The sequence below is a fragment of the Kryptolebias marmoratus genome, linkage group LG2 (assembly GCF_001649575.2).
Source record: "Kryptolebias marmoratus isolate JLee-2015 linkage group LG2, ASM164957v2, whole genome shotgun sequence".
In the NCBI taxonomy this organism is placed as follows: domain Eukaryota; kingdom Metazoa; phylum Chordata; class Actinopteri; order Cyprinodontiformes; family Rivulidae; genus Kryptolebias; species Kryptolebias marmoratus.
The window spans coordinates 36,116,534-36,137,518 of NC_051431.1; the positions used below are offsets into that span (position 1 = coordinate 36,116,534).

Consider the following 20,985-nt stretch of genomic DNA (forward strand, 5'->3'; position numbering starts at 1 on the left):
TTCAGTTTCTATGCACCACAAATTTGGGACAAACTTCCAGAAAACTGTAAAACAGCTGAAACACTGGGTGCCTTTAAATCTCAACTTAAAACCCACCTGTTTAGAGTTGCTTATGGCTAAATAAGGGTTAGAGTGCGGGGTTTTGATGTCTTTGATGTTTTTCTCTTTCTTACTGTTTATTCAATGTCACATGCTGTTTTTATTTTGTTTTTTAATTATGTAAAGCACCTTGAAATGCCTTGCTGCTGAAATGTGCTATACAAATAAAATTTGATTGATTGATTGATTGATTTCTATCTTTGCAGGTTTTTAAGACATGTTGGGTTTTTTGCGCTCTCTGTCTGCTAGTGGGAGCATTTGTTTACCTGTGTGAGGGCATACGCTCGTGACTCTGTGTGTGTCAGCGTCGGAGACGCTGAATATGAACAAATTTTTGGTCCATTTTTTTTCCCCCAAGTTTGGTGCTTCATAATGTGGAGGAGCGATCACATAAATATCTCTCTATGTGATCTGGTGAAATGACTAAATGCAGTGAAATTCTTGGAGGAGTGGGCAGTCTCATTAGCAGGGGGGAGCGCCCCCCTGAATAATGGTAGGGGAAAAGCTGTTGCTGCCCCCTACAGGTCATGACTGCAATTTAAATGCTTTTTTTTCTGTTCAAATTGCAAACCTGCCACAGTGGCTGGTGCGTTGTTCAAATTTATGCCATTTCAAACATTTACCCACATTTGGCCAGTGACAGGTGCCAATTTCCACCCCTGCTCTCCACAGATGCACGGCTCAGCATAGGAGAGCCAGCACTTCAGGAAAAGATTCCGATGTGGATCTACACTTCAAGAAATAGAGACACTCTTTTCAGAACCAAAATGTTCATATTTTGGACAGAGAAGACAAATTGTTTGAGAGTGGGTGAATTAAACCACTTATGTCAAACTTGAAAAAATAACTAAACAAAAAAGGAAGTCTTAGATTTTATCTTTTTTAAAACAATGGATCATTAAGCTTGATACTCAGTCATGTTCCCTCTAATTCACACCTACATGCATGGAACTAAAGCATCTCTCTTGTGAGTCAGACAAAGGCCCTATGACTCTCCAATGGGAGGAGAGGGAAATGAGATTAATCTACATGTGAATTTAGCTTGCATAATGGAGCATCTCAAGCAGTTTTAAGCTTGGAACTTCACACTCTATAGTTTTGAATTGAGAAGGCTTTCCAGAAGTGAAGCAAAACTTCAAATCTTCTACTACATAAGTCGAGTTAGTTGTTTTTTCAGTTTTTTATTTGCCATGCCCTGGATGACTGCTGGTAATCTACACTGGCAAAATGCATCAAACTGGAGTATTTTTTAAGGTAACAAAGATACAGACAAAAGCTACAAATTCTTAAGCCCCCAAAATGCTTTTGTTTATCAAAAGTCCCCACAGCTCTGCTGTAAGGCATTGTCATAATAATGACCTATACAATTTAATAAAGCTATGTGACTGAGAGTCATTTTTTCCCTCTGACTGCAGAACTTCAAGAGAGAGGAGCAGAATTTTGTGGTCCAGAATGAAATCAACAACATGTCATTCCTCATCTCTGACACAAAGTGCAAGATGTCAAAGGTATTAAATATATATTTGATATATTTGACAAGGAAAAAAGTACCAAAAATAAGATTATGACAGCTTTTATGGTTGTTGTATTTTTGTAAATATTCTGTGTTTAATTAGGGCTACAAAATTAAGATAAAAATCTCAGGGGCTTTTTTTCATCTTTCTTTTCTTCTTTAGGGAGTAATTTCAGACCAGGAGAGAAAAAAGATGAAGCGGAAAGGTGATCGGTACTCTACACAGACAAGTTTGATAGTAGCCACTCTGAAGCGTCTCCTGCCTGTAGGTCTTAACATCTGTGCTCCAGGAGAACAGGAGCTCATTTCACTGGCTAAAAGCCGCTTCACCCAGGTAACAATGCAAACAAACCACATGAGTATGAAATCAGCGTTTTGTTTATGTATACAGCCTTATGCACTTAGTTTTACTAGTCTGGAATATGAATAAATGTATAATAAATGTTGATAGGTATTGCATCAAAAATAAAAACAATGTTGCAATAAGTGTCAGATATGTTAGTTATTACCTATTAATAATAGTGCTAGTGCATAAGCATTTTAATATCCTGATTAAAGTATTTGTCCTGTGTTGTGGAGCTTTAAAATAAAACATGAAAATTTTACATCGAAATATGTGTCTCAGTCAGGTACTGTAAATTCAATAATCCACTCTGATATAATAGTTACTCTAAATATAGAAGGAAATTGAAGGGTAAATATCCCATTTAGATTTACATTGCCCATTTTCAATAATACAGTTGTATTTTAGTTTCGTTACATGATGAAATTTTACAAAAATATCAGTAAATTCTGTGGGTTACAGTCAACTTTTTAAAATGCTCTAAAATATATTTTAAAAGTTTTTATTTTTACTATAACTTGCAGAGATGAGCTGACTTCCTCAGATTGACATATCAAACAGAAGAAAAGGTTGATGATTTGGCCATTATGAATTGAGCAGGCAGCCCCAAAAGTACAAAATATTTATATAAAGAAACATACAAACAAGAAAAATTAGTAGTAAAAAACAAAACTCATAATAAAAGTCCAATTCAAAAAAACTTTCATTCAGTCAGTTCCAAGACTTGGTCTTCCTTTTCAAATATAATCTTGCTGTGTATCAAAAAGGTCGCCTTGAAAAAGGCAATGCTAACAAGCTAAAACCTGTTTACTGATCAATTTCAAAGTAGTTAACAGAATATAGGGAAACGCTGTTAAAAAGAAGAAAGATGACATTGAAAATATATATATATTGTTCTTGGGATCTTTTGGAGCCACTCATCCAGTTTGGGGGTCACAGCACCTAGTGCTTTGATGACCACTGGCACCACTGAGACCTTTGACTCTCTACAACTTCTCTTTTTTATTTGTCAGCCCTTGGTATTTCCTGAGCTTCTTGTGCTCCTTCTTCCTGATGTTACAGTCACTTGGAATTACCACTGCTTTCTTATGTATCTTGTTGATCACCACAATGTTTGGTTGATTAGCCAACACCTGTTTGTTAGTCTGCATTTGGAAGTCCCACAGTATCTTAGCCCTACCATTCTCCGCCACCTTGGTGGAGTCTCCAAGTTGCCTTTTTATTTATTTATTTATTTTTCTCTCTGTTCCTGGTGGAAGGCGGATGTGTTTCTTTTCTCCCTGTCTCTCTGTCTCCTGAACGACCCCCCCCCCACCACCACCACCTGCTGGCTGGAAGAATTCCTGCCAGCTCACACATCAAACCCAATATCAATGTTATGCCCAAACATAACAAATGCATCAATTAAGCTCCTTCTCAGGCTGACTTGATATCCTACCCACAACTTTCCTTAAAAAAGTTATACCTGTCATTGCATCTGATCTGATTCAAATCAGATTCTGTCTGATTCATCCCTCTCATCAGGTGTTTTCCCCCAGGCTTTGAAAACAGCAGTTATCAAACCACTGATAAAAAAGAACAATCTAGACAAATCACTACTGCAGAATTACAGGCCAATCTCCAACCTCCCATTCATCAGCCAAATTATTGAAAAAACGGTTTCAACAGTTAAATGGCTTTCTAATGATGACTAACCGTTTTGATGCCTTTCAGTCTGATTTTCGTGCTCATCACAGCACTGAGACTGCCCTCGTCAAAGTGTTCAATGACATCCACATGAATGCAGACTGTGGAAGAACCACAGTGCTGGTTCTGTTGGACCTCAGCGCAACATTTGACACTGTTGACCAATACATATTATTGAAATGACTGGAGAGTTGGGTAGGACTCGCCTGTCCAGTACTTGATTGGTACAAATCTTACATAAAGAACAGGGATTTCTTTGTTTCAATACCTAACTTCTCATCAAAGTGGACAGAAGTCACATACAATGTACCTGAAGGTTCAATATCTATATTGCTCCCACTGGCTCAGGTCATAGAAGGAAACAAGGTTAGTTACCATACCTATGCAGATGATACACAGCTCTACATTACAATGTTGCCAGGTGACTCTGAATGCATCCAAGCACTAAACAGATGTTTAGAACAAATCAATGTGTGGATGTGCCAAAACTTCCTCCAGCTGAACAGAAACAAAACTGAAGTTATTATCTTTGGACCTAAAGAGGAACGATCAAGAGTCAGCACACAGCTTCAGTTGTTACAGCTAGAAGCTATCAGGCCCGAAATCTGGGTGTGGTGATGGACTCAGACCTGAACCTTCAGAGCCACATAAAGACAGTTACAAAGTCGGCCTTCTATCACCTGAAGAACATTTCCAGGATTAAAGGACTAACGTCTAACGCAAGATCTAAAGAAACTCATCCATGCGTTTATCTTTAGTCACATTGATTACTGTAACAGTGTCTTCACAGGTCTGTCTAAAGAATTAATCAGACAGCTGCAGGTGATCCAGAACGCTGCTGCTTGAGTTCTCACTAAAACCAGGAAGATAGAGCACATCACCCCAGTTCTAAAATCCTTGCACTGGCTCCCTGTAGTTCAGAGAATAGACTTTAAAATACTTCTGCTCACTGAATGGCTTAGCATCACAATACATTAAAGATCTGCTATTGTTGTATCAACCTTCCAGACCACTCAGGTCTTCTGGTTCTGGTCTACTCTGCATCCCCAGAACCAGAACCAAACATGGAGAAGCAGCATTCAGCTTCTATGCAACACAAATCTAGGACAAACTTCCAGAAAACTGCAAAAACAGCTGAAACACTGAGTTCCTTTAAATCAAGGCTAAAAACCGACCTGTTTAGAGTTGCTTTTGAACTCTTTGCTACTGGTTTCTTAATTAATGACTGTATGTTATTTTTGTGACTTTTTATTTTTGTGTTTTATGATGTAAAGCATTTTGAACTGCCTTGTTGCTGAAATGTGCTATACAGATAAACTTGACTTGACTTTTTTTGATTTTTGTTTTCTTTACAGTTTATACATCAAAATGTAGGCACTTTTTTCAACTGTATCTTAATTTATTTTAAAGTGATGTTGGACTTTCGAGCAGCAGCTGCAGTGGCACCCTTCAAAATTCCTCAGAAAATTTTGAGTTTTATAATTATGCATTTCCTTTGTCAACAGAAAGACACAGAGGATGAAGTTCGAGAGATCATAAAAAACAATCTTCATTTACAAGGGAAGGTAAGAATTTATATCTTCTGACAAGTTTCAAGTCATCCATCATCCATCCATCCATTTTCTTCCGCTTATCCGGGGTCGGGTCGCGGGGGAAGTAGCTTAAGCAGGGTGATCCAGACTTCCCCAGACTCTTGGGCCAGCTCCGGGGGAATCCCAAGGTGTTCCCAGGCCAGCCGAGAAACATAGTCCCTCCAGTGTGTCCTGGGTCTTCCCCGAGGCCTCCTCCCGGTGGGACGTGCCCGGAACACCTCACCAGGGAGGCATCCAGGAAGTTTCAATTCAATTCAGTTATTTTTATACCACCAATAATAATAATAAAAGTTTCAAGGCACTGTACAAAATCATTCAGATACATAATAAAAAGCCAATCAGTAAAAGAAGCCAGCAAATTGTTTTGAATCTTCACTTTGCCGCAATCTTTCTTCCTTGGCAAACACATTGACAGTGGAAAAAACAACTACCTTTTAACCGAAAGAAACCTCCAGCAGAACCAGGCTTGGAATAGGCAGTCATTTGCACTGACTGGGGTTACAGAGGACAAAACATAGACACAGACAAACACAGAATAGCTGGTCCACGTGTAGTTTCTGAAAAAGGAAAGACAAAGAAAAACACGAGAAATAAATACTAATACAAACAGAGAGTAAAGGAAGTGAAGAGAGCAGCAGATTGAGGAAATGTGGTCAGTTTCTCCACTAGCAGTCTAAGCCTATACCAGCTTAACTAAGGGATAGCTCAAGAAAACCAAGCCAACCCTATGTTTTTTTTTTTTTAAAGGAAAGTCTTAAGTGTAGCCTTAAAAGTAGACAGAATGTCAGCCTCGTAGATACAAACTGGAAATTGGTTCCACATGAGAGGAGCCTGATAACTGAAAATTCAACCTCTCGTTCTACTTTTGGAAATTGTAGGAACAACAAGTAAAGCTGCAATCTGAAAGTGAAGTGCTCTGTTAGAAAAATATGGACAGATAAGATCTTTAATATAAGATGCAGCTTTGTTTTTCAGAGCTTTGAATGTAAGAAGTAACATTTTAAAATTGATTCTGAATTTGACTGGAGACCAGTAGAGAGAAGTTAAAAGTGGAGAAATATTTTCTCTCCTTCTAACTCTCAGTAGAACTTCTGGCAGCAGCATTTTGTCTCAACTGAGGACTTTTTAAAGAGTTTTTATGGACACCCAGATTATAAAGAGTTGTGATACTCCAGCCTAGACATGATAAATGCATGGGACAGTTTTTCATTCATCAATCTGACACAAGATCTTTCTAATTTTAGTGATATTACACAGGTGGAGGAAAGCGGTCCTCGTTACAATTCTTAATGTAGGAGTTAAAAAAAATATCCTGATTAAAAATAACACCAAGTTTCCTTACATTACGACTTCAGGCCAAATTAATGCCATGCAGAGGAAGTGAAAGGCTGCAAAGGTAATGCTAAGATGCTCAGGTCCAAAAACTACTACCTCTGTCTTGTCTGAGTTTAAAAGCAGAAAATTAAGAGTCATCCAGATTTTTATGTCTTTAAGACATGCTTGTAATCTAAGTAACCGATCGGATAAATTGAATTTTATGGATAAATATAACAAAGTATCATCAACATAACAATAACAATATATATTTGCTCCATGCTGTCTAATAATGTTGTCTTTACCTAATCAAAGCATATATAAAGTAAAGAGTATAGGTCCAAGCAGTGAACCGTGAGGAACTTCAGGATAAACTTTGGTGCATGAAGAAGATTCATGGTTAACATAAACAAACTTGAATCTATCAAATAAATATGATTTACACCATTTTAGAACTGTTCCTGTAATACCAATACCATGTTCAAGCCTCTGTAATAGATTATTGTGATCAGTTGTATCACATGCAGCACTGAGATCAAAGGACAAGTATGGACACAATTCCACTGTCTGAGGCCATGAGAATATTATTAGTAGCTTTCACCACTGCTGTTTAAGTGCAATGATGAGCTCTAAACCCTTGCTGAAACTACTCAAACAGATTATTTCTGTCCAGATGTTCACATAATTGATTTGCAACTATTTTCTCAAGAATTTTTGAGATGAATAGATTAGATATAGGTATATAATTGGCCAGAACTCCTGAATAAAGATCAGGTTTCTTAAGTAAAGGTTTAATTCCAACAACCTTAAAGCTCTGTGGTACAAAACCATTTATTAGAGACAAATTTGACATATCCAAAATGTTGATACTATATAGGAGAAATACCTATTTGAACAATCTGGCTGGGATGAGATCCAGATGACATGTTGATGGTTTGGACCAACCTAATTTTTTTAACAATTCAGAAAGCTCAACAGGACAAAAACAATACAAATACAAATCAGATTCTAGTGACACTTCTAAAGCTACCTCATCTGATAGGGAATTTATTCATTGAAGTCTATTTAATTAAGGACAGCACAGTAAACAATGTTACATGATAAAAACAATGCAACTGTTCAATTGTACGAAGGTTTTCCAGCCATAGTCTAATTTGCAAACCCAGTCCTTGGTTGGACCTTTAATTAAAAGACAGCAAAACTAAAATTAACAAAAGCCATTACACACACACAGATACATTCACACACATCCACATACACTAAATTACTTTATCTATTAACAGGAGATACATGAAGATACATATCCGAGCATCAGTGTTCACATATTTGTTTTTGTTTCAGCCATTGTTTCACCTGGGAATTAAAAACTCTAAGATTTGTTAACATTTTTATTGCTCATGATAAACTGTTACAGGTATGATGACCTCTAAATGAGAAGGAACCTTGACCAAATGATGTTTTGTATTTTGCATGAACTGCACCTCTAGTTACAACTCCTGTGCTGCTAGCTTTTATTATCATTCTGCTCACTGGCTCTGGGACAAGACCTTTAATACATTTAAAAAGTCAGTTTTAAAAAGGAAAAATTTATAAAATTATCAAAGCTTAGAACATTATATTTCTCCAGTATTTTGCAGTGGTGCCAAAAAAACTTTCAATGTTTGTTTATACAACAGCATCATCGATTTTGAAGCAGATTGAGTTGCTTGGCTCCAAACAGTGACGCAGTATGAGAACTGAGACAGAATCACGGCATGCAAAAACAACTGGGGAGCTTTCCCACATAAACATGATTTTATAAGACAAAAACATTAAGTTGGTCTTAATGATTTTAGACATTTTCCTGATGTGGGCCTTAACCCTCTCAAGGCAGGCGTTGCAACAGCATATCTGATTTTTCCTGTTACTCAAACTTAATTTGAGCCTGAGAGGGTTAAAGTTAAGATGGGAATCAGTGACACCCAGATATTTAAACTCATCCAATGAGAGGCAATAGTAGAGAGGATGGAGTAAATTTTCTCTTTACTTGAAATTATTATTTTTTTATTTATAAAAAAACTCATGAAGTCATTACTACTTAGAGTTATAGGGATATATGACTCAACAGAGATGGGACATTTCATTAGTCAAGCTACAGTACTAAACAAAAATCTGGGTTTGTTCTTATTCTCTTCTATTAAAGATGAGTACGTAATATACAGTTCAATCTTTATGAAGGTCTTTCTTATGTGTTAGGTTTACTGTTAAATGAAATCACTCAAACAGGTTTATTTATGTATGGTACACGAAATACAGAGAGCCTTAAAGACAATTAATAATTAACATCAGAGTCCCAGGTCCGAATGGGACGCTCCGAATCAAAGCTCTACCTCCAGAGTCCACACAGGAGCCTAAATCTAAGATATTAGAATGTTGGTAGGTGAGGAGGAGAAACAGGAAGCAAGGTCAGTCTGGTCTGAGTGAAGAGTAACAGGGTCATTGGGTGAAAACCTCATAGGCTGTGGAATTCAGACATAAAATAGTCATGACTTGGAATTCAGACATTACATAGTCAGGTGTTATCTTATAAAAACCTTGCTACCACAGTCAGTAACTATATTCAAATCAAAGTACACTTTTTCAGCTTTCAGTTTACCCTGTTCCTTATATTTAAAATCCTGCCCCAGCTCCTAAACAGGCTTAATAAAAAATGAAATAAAAGTGGTACCAATGACAATCTTATCTTTTACTACATTTTCATTAACTCAGAAAAATGTCTATTTTAGGATTTTTGTTTCTTCCTGTTAAGATGTTGATGATTTTCTAAATTTATTTATTGTTACCTTTAGCATAATCTATAAAGCGTGGATAGAATTATGATTTTACTATTCTCAATTTCCTGATCACTTTATTCCTTAGACTTTTATAAATCAATATAGCTGTGGCATCCTTTAACACAGAATCTCTGTTTTTCATGCCATAGATTTTCCAGGTTTGCCATAGATTTTCATTAAACCAAAGCTTAACTTTGTTTTTGTTCTTTTTCTGAATGCTTACACTAGACCTATCTTTCAGAGTGTTGATCTTAGTTATTAATAACTTATTACTATGTTCAAAATTTTCAGAAGATAGATTGTCATCCCATTCTATACTATTTATCTCACTGTCAAACATGTCCTGTTTGCTTTTAGGTATTTAAAACATATTTGAATAATAGAATATGACACATTCGTTTGTCATATTTTGTCATTGTGTTTGTATTTATTGGTGAAGATGAGATCTAATTGTGTACTTGTACATTTTGTAATTCTAGCCTGGCTTTTAACCAGTTGTTTAAGTTGATATTTGTTTGTAATTATTTTTAGGTTTTTGTCACTTTTACTTAATCCTTGCAGTTAAAATTGAAATCTCCCATAAGAATTATTTATTTGTTGTGATTACATTCAGTCACATCAGTTAGTTGTTCATAAAATGTAATGCTGGCATTCGGCGGTCTATAAAAGCCTATAACATTGAAAGACATTTACTGGGACAAAACAACTTTCAAAGCAACATACTCCTAGATCTTTGCAACTTTAAAAACATACATTCACATTAAATATAATCTTTCACATATATCAATATCCCACACCTCTCCCAGTAGTCCTGTCGTGTCTAAAGCATTGGTACCCAGTTATTGTGAAGATGTTAACAGGAATAGTACTTTGTAACCATGTTTCAAATAATTACAAAAAGTCCAAGTATGAGTTCTAAAGTACATGATTTAACTGTTCAGTCTTGGAGACAATATTTCTGATATTTAGATATCCACCAAAAAGTCCACTAGGTTTCAGTTTAGGGTCCCAAACAACTTTTTGAAGATTAACAGTTTGAAATGTTCTAAATGGCCTTTGTTTTTGGGTTTTTGTTTGGTTTTTTTTTCTGTTTTGTTTTTTACTGCAAGATTATTGCAGCTGTCAGTGCTAAAAACAGAGCAAGAGGGTTGAAGTTCTCTTCTTAGCTCGTTGCTTTGGCTTATAGGCATATTGATGAGCCCAGTAGCAAAACAATCTTTGCAATTTCAATTTGAGAGAGGCTAGATGCAGATGTTGTGGGATCATACTCACCTACTATCATGCCAAATTTTTGGTTAATACCTGTAAAATTGATGGAGTTATAGCCATTTTTGTTTTGAATATTGTGATTAGTTTTGGTGGCCAGCTTAAATTGTCTTGTCTTCTATATTTAATCAGTTGTAGATATACCTGCAGTTATTCCTCTCAAGAGTTTCATCAAAAAATACAGACACAGAATGTTCATGTTTCCCTTTCAGTGGCAGGCAATAATAAAGTTGTCATACTGCATAGTGCACATCAGTATATGTATTTGAAACTAGATATTTACATACACTCTATAAAAAGATGAAACTGTTGCCTCCAAGCAAGAAGGTTGCAGGATCGCCTCCAGACCTGGGCCTTTCTTGGTGTAGTTTATCTGTTTTCCCTGTGCATGCATGGGTTTACTCTGGGTATTCTGGTTTCCTCCCACAGACCAAAAACATGCATATTAGGTTAACTGGTAACTCTAAATTGTCCTTAAGTGTGAATGAGTTTAAAAGGTTGTTTGACTCTATGTGGCCCTGTAATGGACTTGCAGTTTATCCAGGATGTCACTCTGCCTCTTGCACAGGGGCTTTTGGAGATAGGCATCAGATTCTTCCAACCCTGAAAGGAAAATAAAAAGGAACCAAACCATTTTCTCTCACAGTCTGACTTTAAACCAGACTAAATCTCTCCTGGTTTCCCAAAATTATTTCCATTTGTTAAATGCTTAAATAACAAGAGATTTTCTTTTTGGATTTTTTAAAAATTACTTTTAGTTTACATACATCTTCTTAGTATTTGGTAGTGTTGCCTTTAAATTGTACAACTGGGATCAAATGTTTTGGATATCCTTCCACAAGCTAAATGAGTGTTGTATATTGGCCATTGCTGCTCTGACTTATAAAGATCAGCACTGAGCATAGAAAAACTCACAGAAACAATCATATTAGTTGACAACTAACTACAACCCTCACTCCTGTCAACAACACACTAATATCACTCCAAATATTAGCTATATGGACACTACATGTAAATACAAGATGTACATAATACAGTACGATACAGTACATTTGACAAAAGCATACCTGGGCAGGACCTCCTGGAACTCACAAAAAAATGAGTGCCAAAAGTTTGAATTAAAAAAAATTGCATGAAAATGATTAAAAGCAATGTGGGGTGATTTCCAACATGACAGCTGAAATTGCCCCCAAAAGGACAGTACTTCACAGAGCAGGGGCTTATACTGATTTGAAAATGACCTATTTTAGAGGCAGAACAAACTTCTCAGACAGGTCACAGTTGAACAGAAAAGCAAGACAAAAAAAGCTGTCATTTTTTTCTCAATTTTGTGAGGTATTGCACAGTCACCCTTAGGGACAATTCACACATGCACTTTTTTGTAAATAACGTTTACATTTGCTCAGACCTAGTTAACAAGTTTGTAGACACTGACAAAAGATTTCATAATGAAACTGGACTACCTGTGTGTATCTTCTGCAGCTTGAGGATCCTGCTATTCGCTGGCAGATGGCTTTATACAGAGACTTCCCTAACCACAGTGAGAATGCATCAGACTCAGAAAAGACTGTGGAGAGAGTTGTAGACATCGCTCATGTCCTCTTCCACCTGGACCAGGTCTCTATAATATTATTAGTACATGATGCTGTATACTGTGTATGCTCCTTGTGACTGTCACTTCTAAAGCTGCTCAAATCAATAACACTCTTCTGTGCTGAGTGGTCCAGTTTGTGTCTTTAGGTGGAGCATCCTCAGCGCAGTAAGAAGGCTGTATGGCACAAATTGCTGTCCAAACAGAGAAAGAGAGCTGTGGTTGCATGTTTCAGGATGGCACCCCTGTATAACTTGCCCAGGTAAGTTCTGTGCTCACTTACACAGCCATCAGTGGAAACAAAAACAAATTAGGAATCTTAGATTCTGTTAAAAAATTATCACGTAAGGCCCCCTTCACAGTGGATGACTACGCTCCTGCACCCTCCCTTCTCTCCACTATCTATTAGAACATAGCTGGATTGTGGTAAATTTGAAAAATATCCCTCAGTGTAAAACCCCATTCTGGCATGACTCTCTCAGATCACATATGTGCTAGAAGGTCATGCCACACTAGCACAATCCTACCACTAGTGTTGCCAACTTTCAGAAACTGAAATGATGGATTGGTACAGATGGGGTGTGTGGGCACGTTTTTGTTTAGAAAATATTTAGTTGTGAGATGCAGTTTCTACAAACAATGATGTCATCAAATAAAATGCAACAACTGAACATTTACAACACAAAAACCTACAGGTCCATGTTAGAAAAGTTATTAAAAAATGTTAACAGAAATTAGTGTCATGTTTTCATACTTTTATCTTTTAGCTAGTCTTTTCCTACTTTTAGCTTTTAAACTATTGCTTTACTACTTTTAGCCTTTTGCTACATTTAACTTTTTGTTAAATGTAGCTTTTAGCAAGCCCTTTGTTACTTTTATTTAGCCTTTTGCTACTTTAAGCTTTTAGCTAGCATTTTGCTTTATTATAATACCACTAACAGTTGACTATGGAATATTTTGTAACAAGGAAATTTCACAACTGGACTTATTGCACAGGTGGTATCCTATCATGATGCAATGCTGGAATTCACTGAGCTCCTGAGCGCAACCCATTCCTTCACAAATGCTTTTAGAAGCAATCTGCACTCCTAGGTGCTGAATTTTATACACCTTTGGCCATGGAAATGATTAGAACACTTGAATTCAGTGTTTTGGATGGTTGAGTGAATATCTTTGGCAATATAGTGTATGTACACATATATATTATTATCATTCCCTCTGTGCCTAGACTGCAATTGTTATTATTATTTTTATTATTATTATTAATGTTGTAGTATTATCATCATTATCAATACTATAATGCTAATTTGCAATGAAACTGTACTTTTATATCAAAACTTGTTTGTTTTGAACTTACGTATTTGTTGTAACCCACCTTTATTTTACAATACTTGATAAACTCCACAATTTTTATTTCAATCTTTCCAATAGACCAGATGCTCTGTGCCCCTAAAAAAGACTTAATAATAATAATATTAATAATAGTAACAACAACAACAACAACAACAACAACAACAATAATAATAATAATAATAATAATAATAATAATAATAGAAAGAGGACTCACATTTACATTTAGTGAACATGCTTCTTGATGCTGTCATGTTGTGTAACTTGCAAACATTGACTACCCAGAGAGGGAAAGAGAGTGATTGGTTCAATAAACAAACTGCCGATTCGCACACGTGCACAAACAGAGAACTGCTGAGGAGTAATTCGATTACATAGTACTGTGCTCAAAGTGTAAATGAAAACATGTCATGTAATTTTGCTGGTGTAGATTCTCAGTCATCCAGGACATGGTAAATACAAAAAAAGGTTAAAAACAAGTGGACTTTTATTCTGTAGTTGAAGACCTTTCAGATTTCAGCTTTTAAAACCTATAATGGAGCAATAGGCCTGATACCCAGTCAGTTTCACTCCAAAAAACAACTCCATTCATGTGTCCAGAGTGACCCATCAGGCTAACAAGGACCCCAATGAGCTTCTATTGTTATGAGAGTGAGGGCAATCTGCATGTGAATCCAGTTTACAGAACTTCTCAGCTTTAAAAGCTGAAACTACACACTTTCTGTTTTTTGAATTGAGAAAGCTCTTCAGATGAGAAGTGAAACATCTTCAACTACAAAATAGAAGTCCAGTTGTTTTTGATTTTAACCGTTTTTTGGATGTGGTGTAATTAGAACGAAGTACTGTGGTGGCCAACAGGTGCAAGCGCACAGCAAACAGCTAAAAGCATCACAAGAGGCAAAACGCACTGATGCACATGAATAATGATAAAATGGTAAACGGCCTGCACTTTCTATAGCATTTTATCTAGTCCAAGGACCCCAAAGTGCTTCACACTATATTCAGTCATTCACACATTCACACATGGTGGTAAGCTACAATGTAGCCACAGCTGCCCTGGGGCAGGTGAATGATCCAAACTCCAAAACACAGAAACATTAAAAACAAATGGAAAAAAAAAAATCAGCAAAAGAGAAATGCTGTGTAAACTCCAAAAACACAACATTTTTAGTTTTTCCGAAGATTTATTCAGCCGCCATTTCACATGTTACATACACCAACTGACTGACAAAAACAAAACGTAACTCTCTCCAAAACACACGAGAACATACTTAAGCCTTGAGGAGGTTAACATGCTGCAATCACAGAAAATAGACAAAAGCAAAAACGTACAACCAACAACACAAATGCAAAGGAAAAACGCTGCAAATATGCAGTCTACATTTTTCTGACTTCTTTCAGGTTATAATTTAAAGTTGCCTGCAGCAGCAAACCTGGTTGTCAATCCAAGTAAATGTTTGTGTACTCATCATTTTGAATATAACAATTTTCAACCTTGAGTGGAGGCTTAAATGTCTGCGTGCATGTCTTAATTTACCCTGGCATGACATAGACAGCAAATTTAACTTTTTTGTGGTGTCCTCTAAATGGCAATGCATTACCTTTTAAACATGTAACTTTTTCTCAATCAACATAAGAAAATCTCTATTGTTTTCAGAGCTAAACAGGGCCTTAATACAATTTGCACAAAACACTCTTTGGATGTACATTGACAACTAATTTAATTTTAGAATCAACCCAATTCAAGATGGCCATCTCAGCCAACTGCTATCACAAAACACAAAAACAAGACAACAATCACGGTGCATTAAAAGCCAAAGAATAAAAGTGTGTTTTTAAAAGAGATTTTAAAAGTTATTAGTCCCGCTGTTGCCGAACCAAGCCTGACCCGGACCACCGCCCCTCGCCTGTCTTTTCGAATCAAGAAGCAAGTGCTAGCCTGTTGCAGACCCAAGCTCAACCCGGACCACCGCCTCTCGTCTGCCCCGTGAGTCCCACCTCAAGCGCCTACCTGTTGCTGGGCCACAGCCTTCCTTAGGCCGCCGTCTTTCCTCCCTAGCGATCGGCTGCTCCCAAATAAACTCCGTTTGAACTCGTTCTTCGTGTCCGTCTACCTTTTGGGTTCTGGCGGACTTTCGTTACCTGACAGGAATACATTTATTATATTGATGTATTAATGTTTGAAATCCTGTAAGGGTTAACCAATCAGTTATTGATCAATAATTTGATCTGGTGTTTAATGAGAGCTACAGATCTGGTAAATTGATGACAAAGTGTCACCCTTCTTTGTCCTCTTTAATCGGCTACATTACAGAACTGCTTTTAGTCTCGTTCTTCCTCTACACTCCTAAGACACGCTCCTCTGAACCACACTGTTGCATCAGGAACATTCAATGACAAGAAGTAACAAAACATACACAAATGCATTTTAGTGCAAACCTTAGAACACAACATCTCCCCTGTTACCTAAACTCTGTATGTACCAGTCTTTGATGTGTCGATTAGGCAAAGAGAAAGTCATCCTGCATTTCATCTTTTCCTGTCCCTGAGCATGAATAAACTCAGTCCAGTCTGTTGCTATGTACTGCTTGAATCTAAGAAACCATTGTCAGCTAGGATGTGCTCTTGTCTTGTCTTCTGGAATGGCCATGCTTTGAATGGCTCTACTGAATACCAGGGGTCTCATTTATAAAACAGGCGTACACACAAAATGGGGCCTGAAACTTGCATACGTTCCTTTCCATGCAAAGATTGTATTCTATAAAACACAAACTTGATGGGAAAATGTGCAAACTCTGAGCCATGCGTACCATATACGCTTATGTGCTTGGAGACAGAGGAAAATTGGTGACACAGTTAGTGAAGTGGGGAATTGAAGCCACACTGCATCATGATTACTCTCAGATATTTAATTTCACTCCATAATCAAACTTTAATCTTAGATCAACTTTATCATAAACTTTCAAAAGAGCAGTATTATTTATACTTCTGCTGGTGAGCCATAAGGACTGTTAAGATATACTACCTTTACCTCCCTGAGTTGGTTGTTGGGAAAGACCTTCAGGAGACGTTACCTTAATGTTTAACACATTTATTCAAACACCCTTAGTCAATATTCATACAATAATAAAACCAGATGCATCTGGGGACAATCAATGATAATGAGATACAGATCACCTTAAAAACTAGTCAAGCCATCACCCCAGGATTGTCTGAGGAAACAAAGGATGTCCTCTGGTTTTTACAACTTGGGCTCCCCCTCCTCCAGAGGGTGGGTCACTGCCTCCCTTCTCTGGAGGTCAAAGGGCAATTCCTTCCCACTTCCTGGCTGGCACGTCCGTTGCTCACATTCCAGGGTATTTACCACCTATCTCTCTCTTTCCAGATAAACTAAACAACTACTTGTTAAGGCTTTTAAAATGGTGGCTAAATATAAAATGGTGATAAACACAAATCAGATAAAGATATAATAATTGAATGTTAAATAAAGCATGAGAGAATAAATACAAGGCCTTCTATTCCACAGGACGTTTCAAATAAAAAAGGCCTTTAAGCCAACTTCAATCCTAAATAAAAGCTCACACAACATTTCAAAGTTTTTTCTCCATCACATTCCTCTCCCTGGATGATCACCAGGGTGATGTGTATCACAGATTAACACACAATGGGACAGTGGCTACCCCATCAGGCACTGGCTCCAAACCCCCAGAGCGCAAAAGAGGTGCTTTTTAATATTGCTCACACCCATGCGCGCTTCCTCGCTGCTGATGTGTTGTCACTCACAATGCTTCCTTTTATTTGTAACACCACTACTGTGGCTCCCAAAAATTATATTTCTTTCTTTTCTCCACCTCAATTACCAGCACATCGATTTCTGCCTCTGTGAAATTTGGGTTCTTCGCTATTTTCTCCGTGGTTGCCATTGGTAACCATGAAATAACATTGATCAGCTGGCTCATTTAAATACACCTTCACATTCATGAGGTGCTTTACATTGGCCATTTATGGTTGAATGTGGGCTTGTAGAGGGCAGAACCTGAGGCAGGACCTTGTGTACAAACCTTTCAGTACAGTTGTGATTTCTAAAGGGAAATTACTTGCTGGTGTGTGTGCGCATGATTTTATAAATCTAAATAGTTTTTTGTTGTAAGCCATTTTTGGTGTATGTACACTTTTAGTTCTATGCAATCTTTTATAAATGATACCCCAGATCACTGACCAACAAGACTTTTATTTTAGGTGGATTTTTTAGCTCATTTGAGTTGGATTTCTTTTTTATTCTTGACGACTTGGCTGCAAGCTAGTGAGTGTGCTTGTTTCTCTAAACTTCTTTCCCCTGGCTGTCCATTTTTCAGCTCTCGCCGGACCACTAGTAAAGAGGAGGGGTAGTTTCAGTATTTATATCCAAACATCACTGTCGGCAACTGTCACCTGTCTCCTGTACTAGGAAGTGAACTCATCTCCCTAAATGGTCTGCTTTGTGATGTACATTCCACCTAAACACCTAAAGGATTTTACTAATGAATTTGCTGACTTACTGGGGACACTTACATTAAAATATGATTATGTTTTGATTGTTGATGACTTTATTATACATGTGTGCTGTGAGCCTGGGTCACTAATTATAGATTTTCTTGCTCTTATTGATTTCTTTAATTTCATTCTGTGGGTATAGGATTCTACTCATGTAAAAAGACACACTGGATCTATTTCTATCTCATGATCTGGACGTCTGATCAAAGACTGTGAAATAGCTGATCATTTTTATGTTTAACATTGTAATGTGTAATGCAGCATTGAACAGTGAGAGACCTGTGCAGTGTCTGCACACAATGAACTCATTGACAGCTAGTTTCTTTTCCTCTGCGTTCACCAGCTCTATTTTCAGCTATGCCAACTACTGTGGTGATCTAAATTTTGAAGAGCCGATTAATCTTTTTAATACAACATATGCCGGACTCTGTTACCCCACTCAGGACTAAGCATGCCAAATCATCCCATCAGCCTTGGATTAAATAAAACCACCTGCGCTCTTTGACGTGAGTGCCGCTGCACAGAGAGAATAGAAGTAATCCAATGAGGCATTAAAGTCAAGGTAGTTCCATAAAATCTACAAGGGATCTTCTGGGTGGCAGAATACAGGTAGCCGACTGGAAGATGAGGTAGGCTGAACCATTTGGCTGGTGACTTCTGGTGCTCATTTAACTAAGTATGGAATTAATTTATCATATAAAAGTAACGTTAATAAAATTTGGAAGCATGCATTCTTAGGGATAGCCTAAAATTATTAAATAACGTTCTACAAATCTTAAGCTAATAAGTGGTGAGGGTAACATTATCTTCTCTGACACTCTCTGACACCTTAGAAGAGCATGAGAGCAGGTTGTTAAGAGTGTTGTATCAACTCAGGGATTATGGTCTTAAACTATCATCACAGAAATGTAAGTTTTTTCATGGGCCACATGGGAGTTGAAAGAACACTTGACCTTGTAAGATCGCGATTTTTCTGGCCACGCATGTCTGTAAGTGTTGAAAACAAGATTAAAACCTGCAATCGCTGCATCCGCCAGAAAGCCTTGCCAGAACAAGCTGCACCGTTAGTGAACCGGTCACTTGAGCTCCTGTGTATGGATTATCTATCAATTGAACCTGATAAAAGCAACACTAAAAACATTCTTGTTCTCACAGACCATTTTACTAAGTACGCTATGGCTTTTCCAACAGCCAATCAAAAGGCAAAGACCATTGCGAGATGTTTGTGGGAGAATTTTGTTGTGCATTATGGGTTTCCTGAGCACCTGCACACAGACCAAGGGCCTGATTTTGAGTCGCATCTCATTAAAGAGCTCTGCAACATTGCTGGCATTAAAAAGTCACATACCACGCCATACCATCCCCGTGGGAACCCTGTTGAGAGGTTCAATAGAACTTTGCTCAGCATGTTGGGTACATTGGAACCAGAGCAGAAAACTAGGTGGAAAGAGTATGTCAAACCACTTGTTCATGCTTATAATTGCACCCGAAATGAAGTTACAGGCTTTACTCCATATGAGTTGATGTTTGGTCGCTGTCCAAGACTTCCTGTTGACATGGCTTTCAATTTACCTGTCAGAGATCTATCATCCAAATCACACTCTCAATATGTGCAGAACCTGTGTTCTCGGCTGAAAGAAAGTTTTCAGTTAGCTTTCAAAAATGCAGAAAAGATGGCAAGAAAAAACAAGATTTGCTTTGATAAAAGAGTGAAACCAGCCAGTCTTGACGAAGGTGCTCGAGTATTGGTCAGAAATGTGAGGTTCAGAGGCAAGCATAAACTGGAGGATAAGTGGGAGACAAACATCTATGTGGTGATTGGTCGTGTGGGTGATCTTCCTGTGTATGTTGTGAGACAAGAAATGGATCCCGATGGGGGAACCCGAACTCTGCACGCGACCTTCTTCTCCCTTGTGGATTTCTTCCTCAGACTGAAGAAGTTGACCAGCCAGTTTCTACACCTGCTCATATGCCTCGAACCCACAGTCTCCAGGAACGAGTGGAGGACCTGGAGGGTAGTCTGGAGGAGGAGGATGAGGAATGGAGTGCACCTCTGTTTTCAGTGTTACCAGAGTGTTGAGGGTGCAGCCCATGAACAGAGTTCCAGTTCCTGAGACGGAAAGGCAGAATTCGTCATTTGAGGTGGATAAGTCGTCTCTACTGTCTGATGCTGTGGATTTATTTCCAGCCTTGGAAAAAGTTAAAGATCAGAGAGACCCAGGAGATTCACCTGAGCCTGAACATGTTCCTGAATTGAGTCCATCTGAGGGAGATTTGGAGTTCCGTGGTCCAGCAGAGACATTGCCAGATTTTACCACATCCTCACCGCATTCCCCTGAATCACCTATAGTTGACCCTGAGGCTAGTGATGGTTTAGAGCAGGGGTGCTCACACTTTTTCAGCATGCGAACTACTTATAAAACAACCAAGTCAAAATGATCTACCTACTAAATACAAAAATGCAAAACATATAACCATTTTCAAATTTATTAAAGATTCTTTGTAAGTACAATGTATGTTGATGTACCTTGCATAACTGAATAAGCCAATATTGCACAACACACATAATAAAAAATTATTTACATTTTTTGCAGTTACCCGAGTTTACTTTGATGATTTGCACTGAATTGAATCAGCTAGGGATGCATAGTCCGGACAGTAGCTGCTGACAGCCAGCCTCAAGCACATTTCCAAATGTTCATCAGTCATGGTGGAACGGTATTTTGACTTAATGATCTTCATGTAGGAAAAGGCTGACTCACATAAATAAGTGGAGCCGAATAATGCAGTCAAGGAGGTAGCACATTTCCTCATGTTGGGGTACTTTACCTCTGTGAGTAAGTTCCAGAACTGTCCATGAGCTCTCGACTTCAGCTCAATGTCAG

At 37.7% G+C, this 20,985-nt stretch overlaps 1 protein-coding gene across 1 annotated transcript in view; it reads left to right on the top strand.

Moving 5' to 3' along the window:
• The window catches only part of ryr2a (ryanodine receptor 2a (cardiac)), a 509,073-nt gene that overhangs the window by 378,217 nt on the left and 109,871 nt on the right, over positions 1-20,985 (top strand). Inside the window, exons 75-79 of the mRNA XM_037973568.1 lie at positions 1,515-1,607; positions 1,776-1,946; positions 5,147-5,206; positions 12,109-12,243; positions 12,367-12,479. Coding sequence (XP_037829496.1) covers positions 1,515-1,607; positions 1,776-1,946; positions 5,147-5,206; positions 12,109-12,243; positions 12,367-12,479 — 572 coding nt within the window. The remainder of the gene's footprint in view (positions 1-1,514; positions 1,608-1,775; positions 1,947-5,146; positions 5,207-12,108; positions 12,244-12,366; positions 12,480-20,985) is intronic.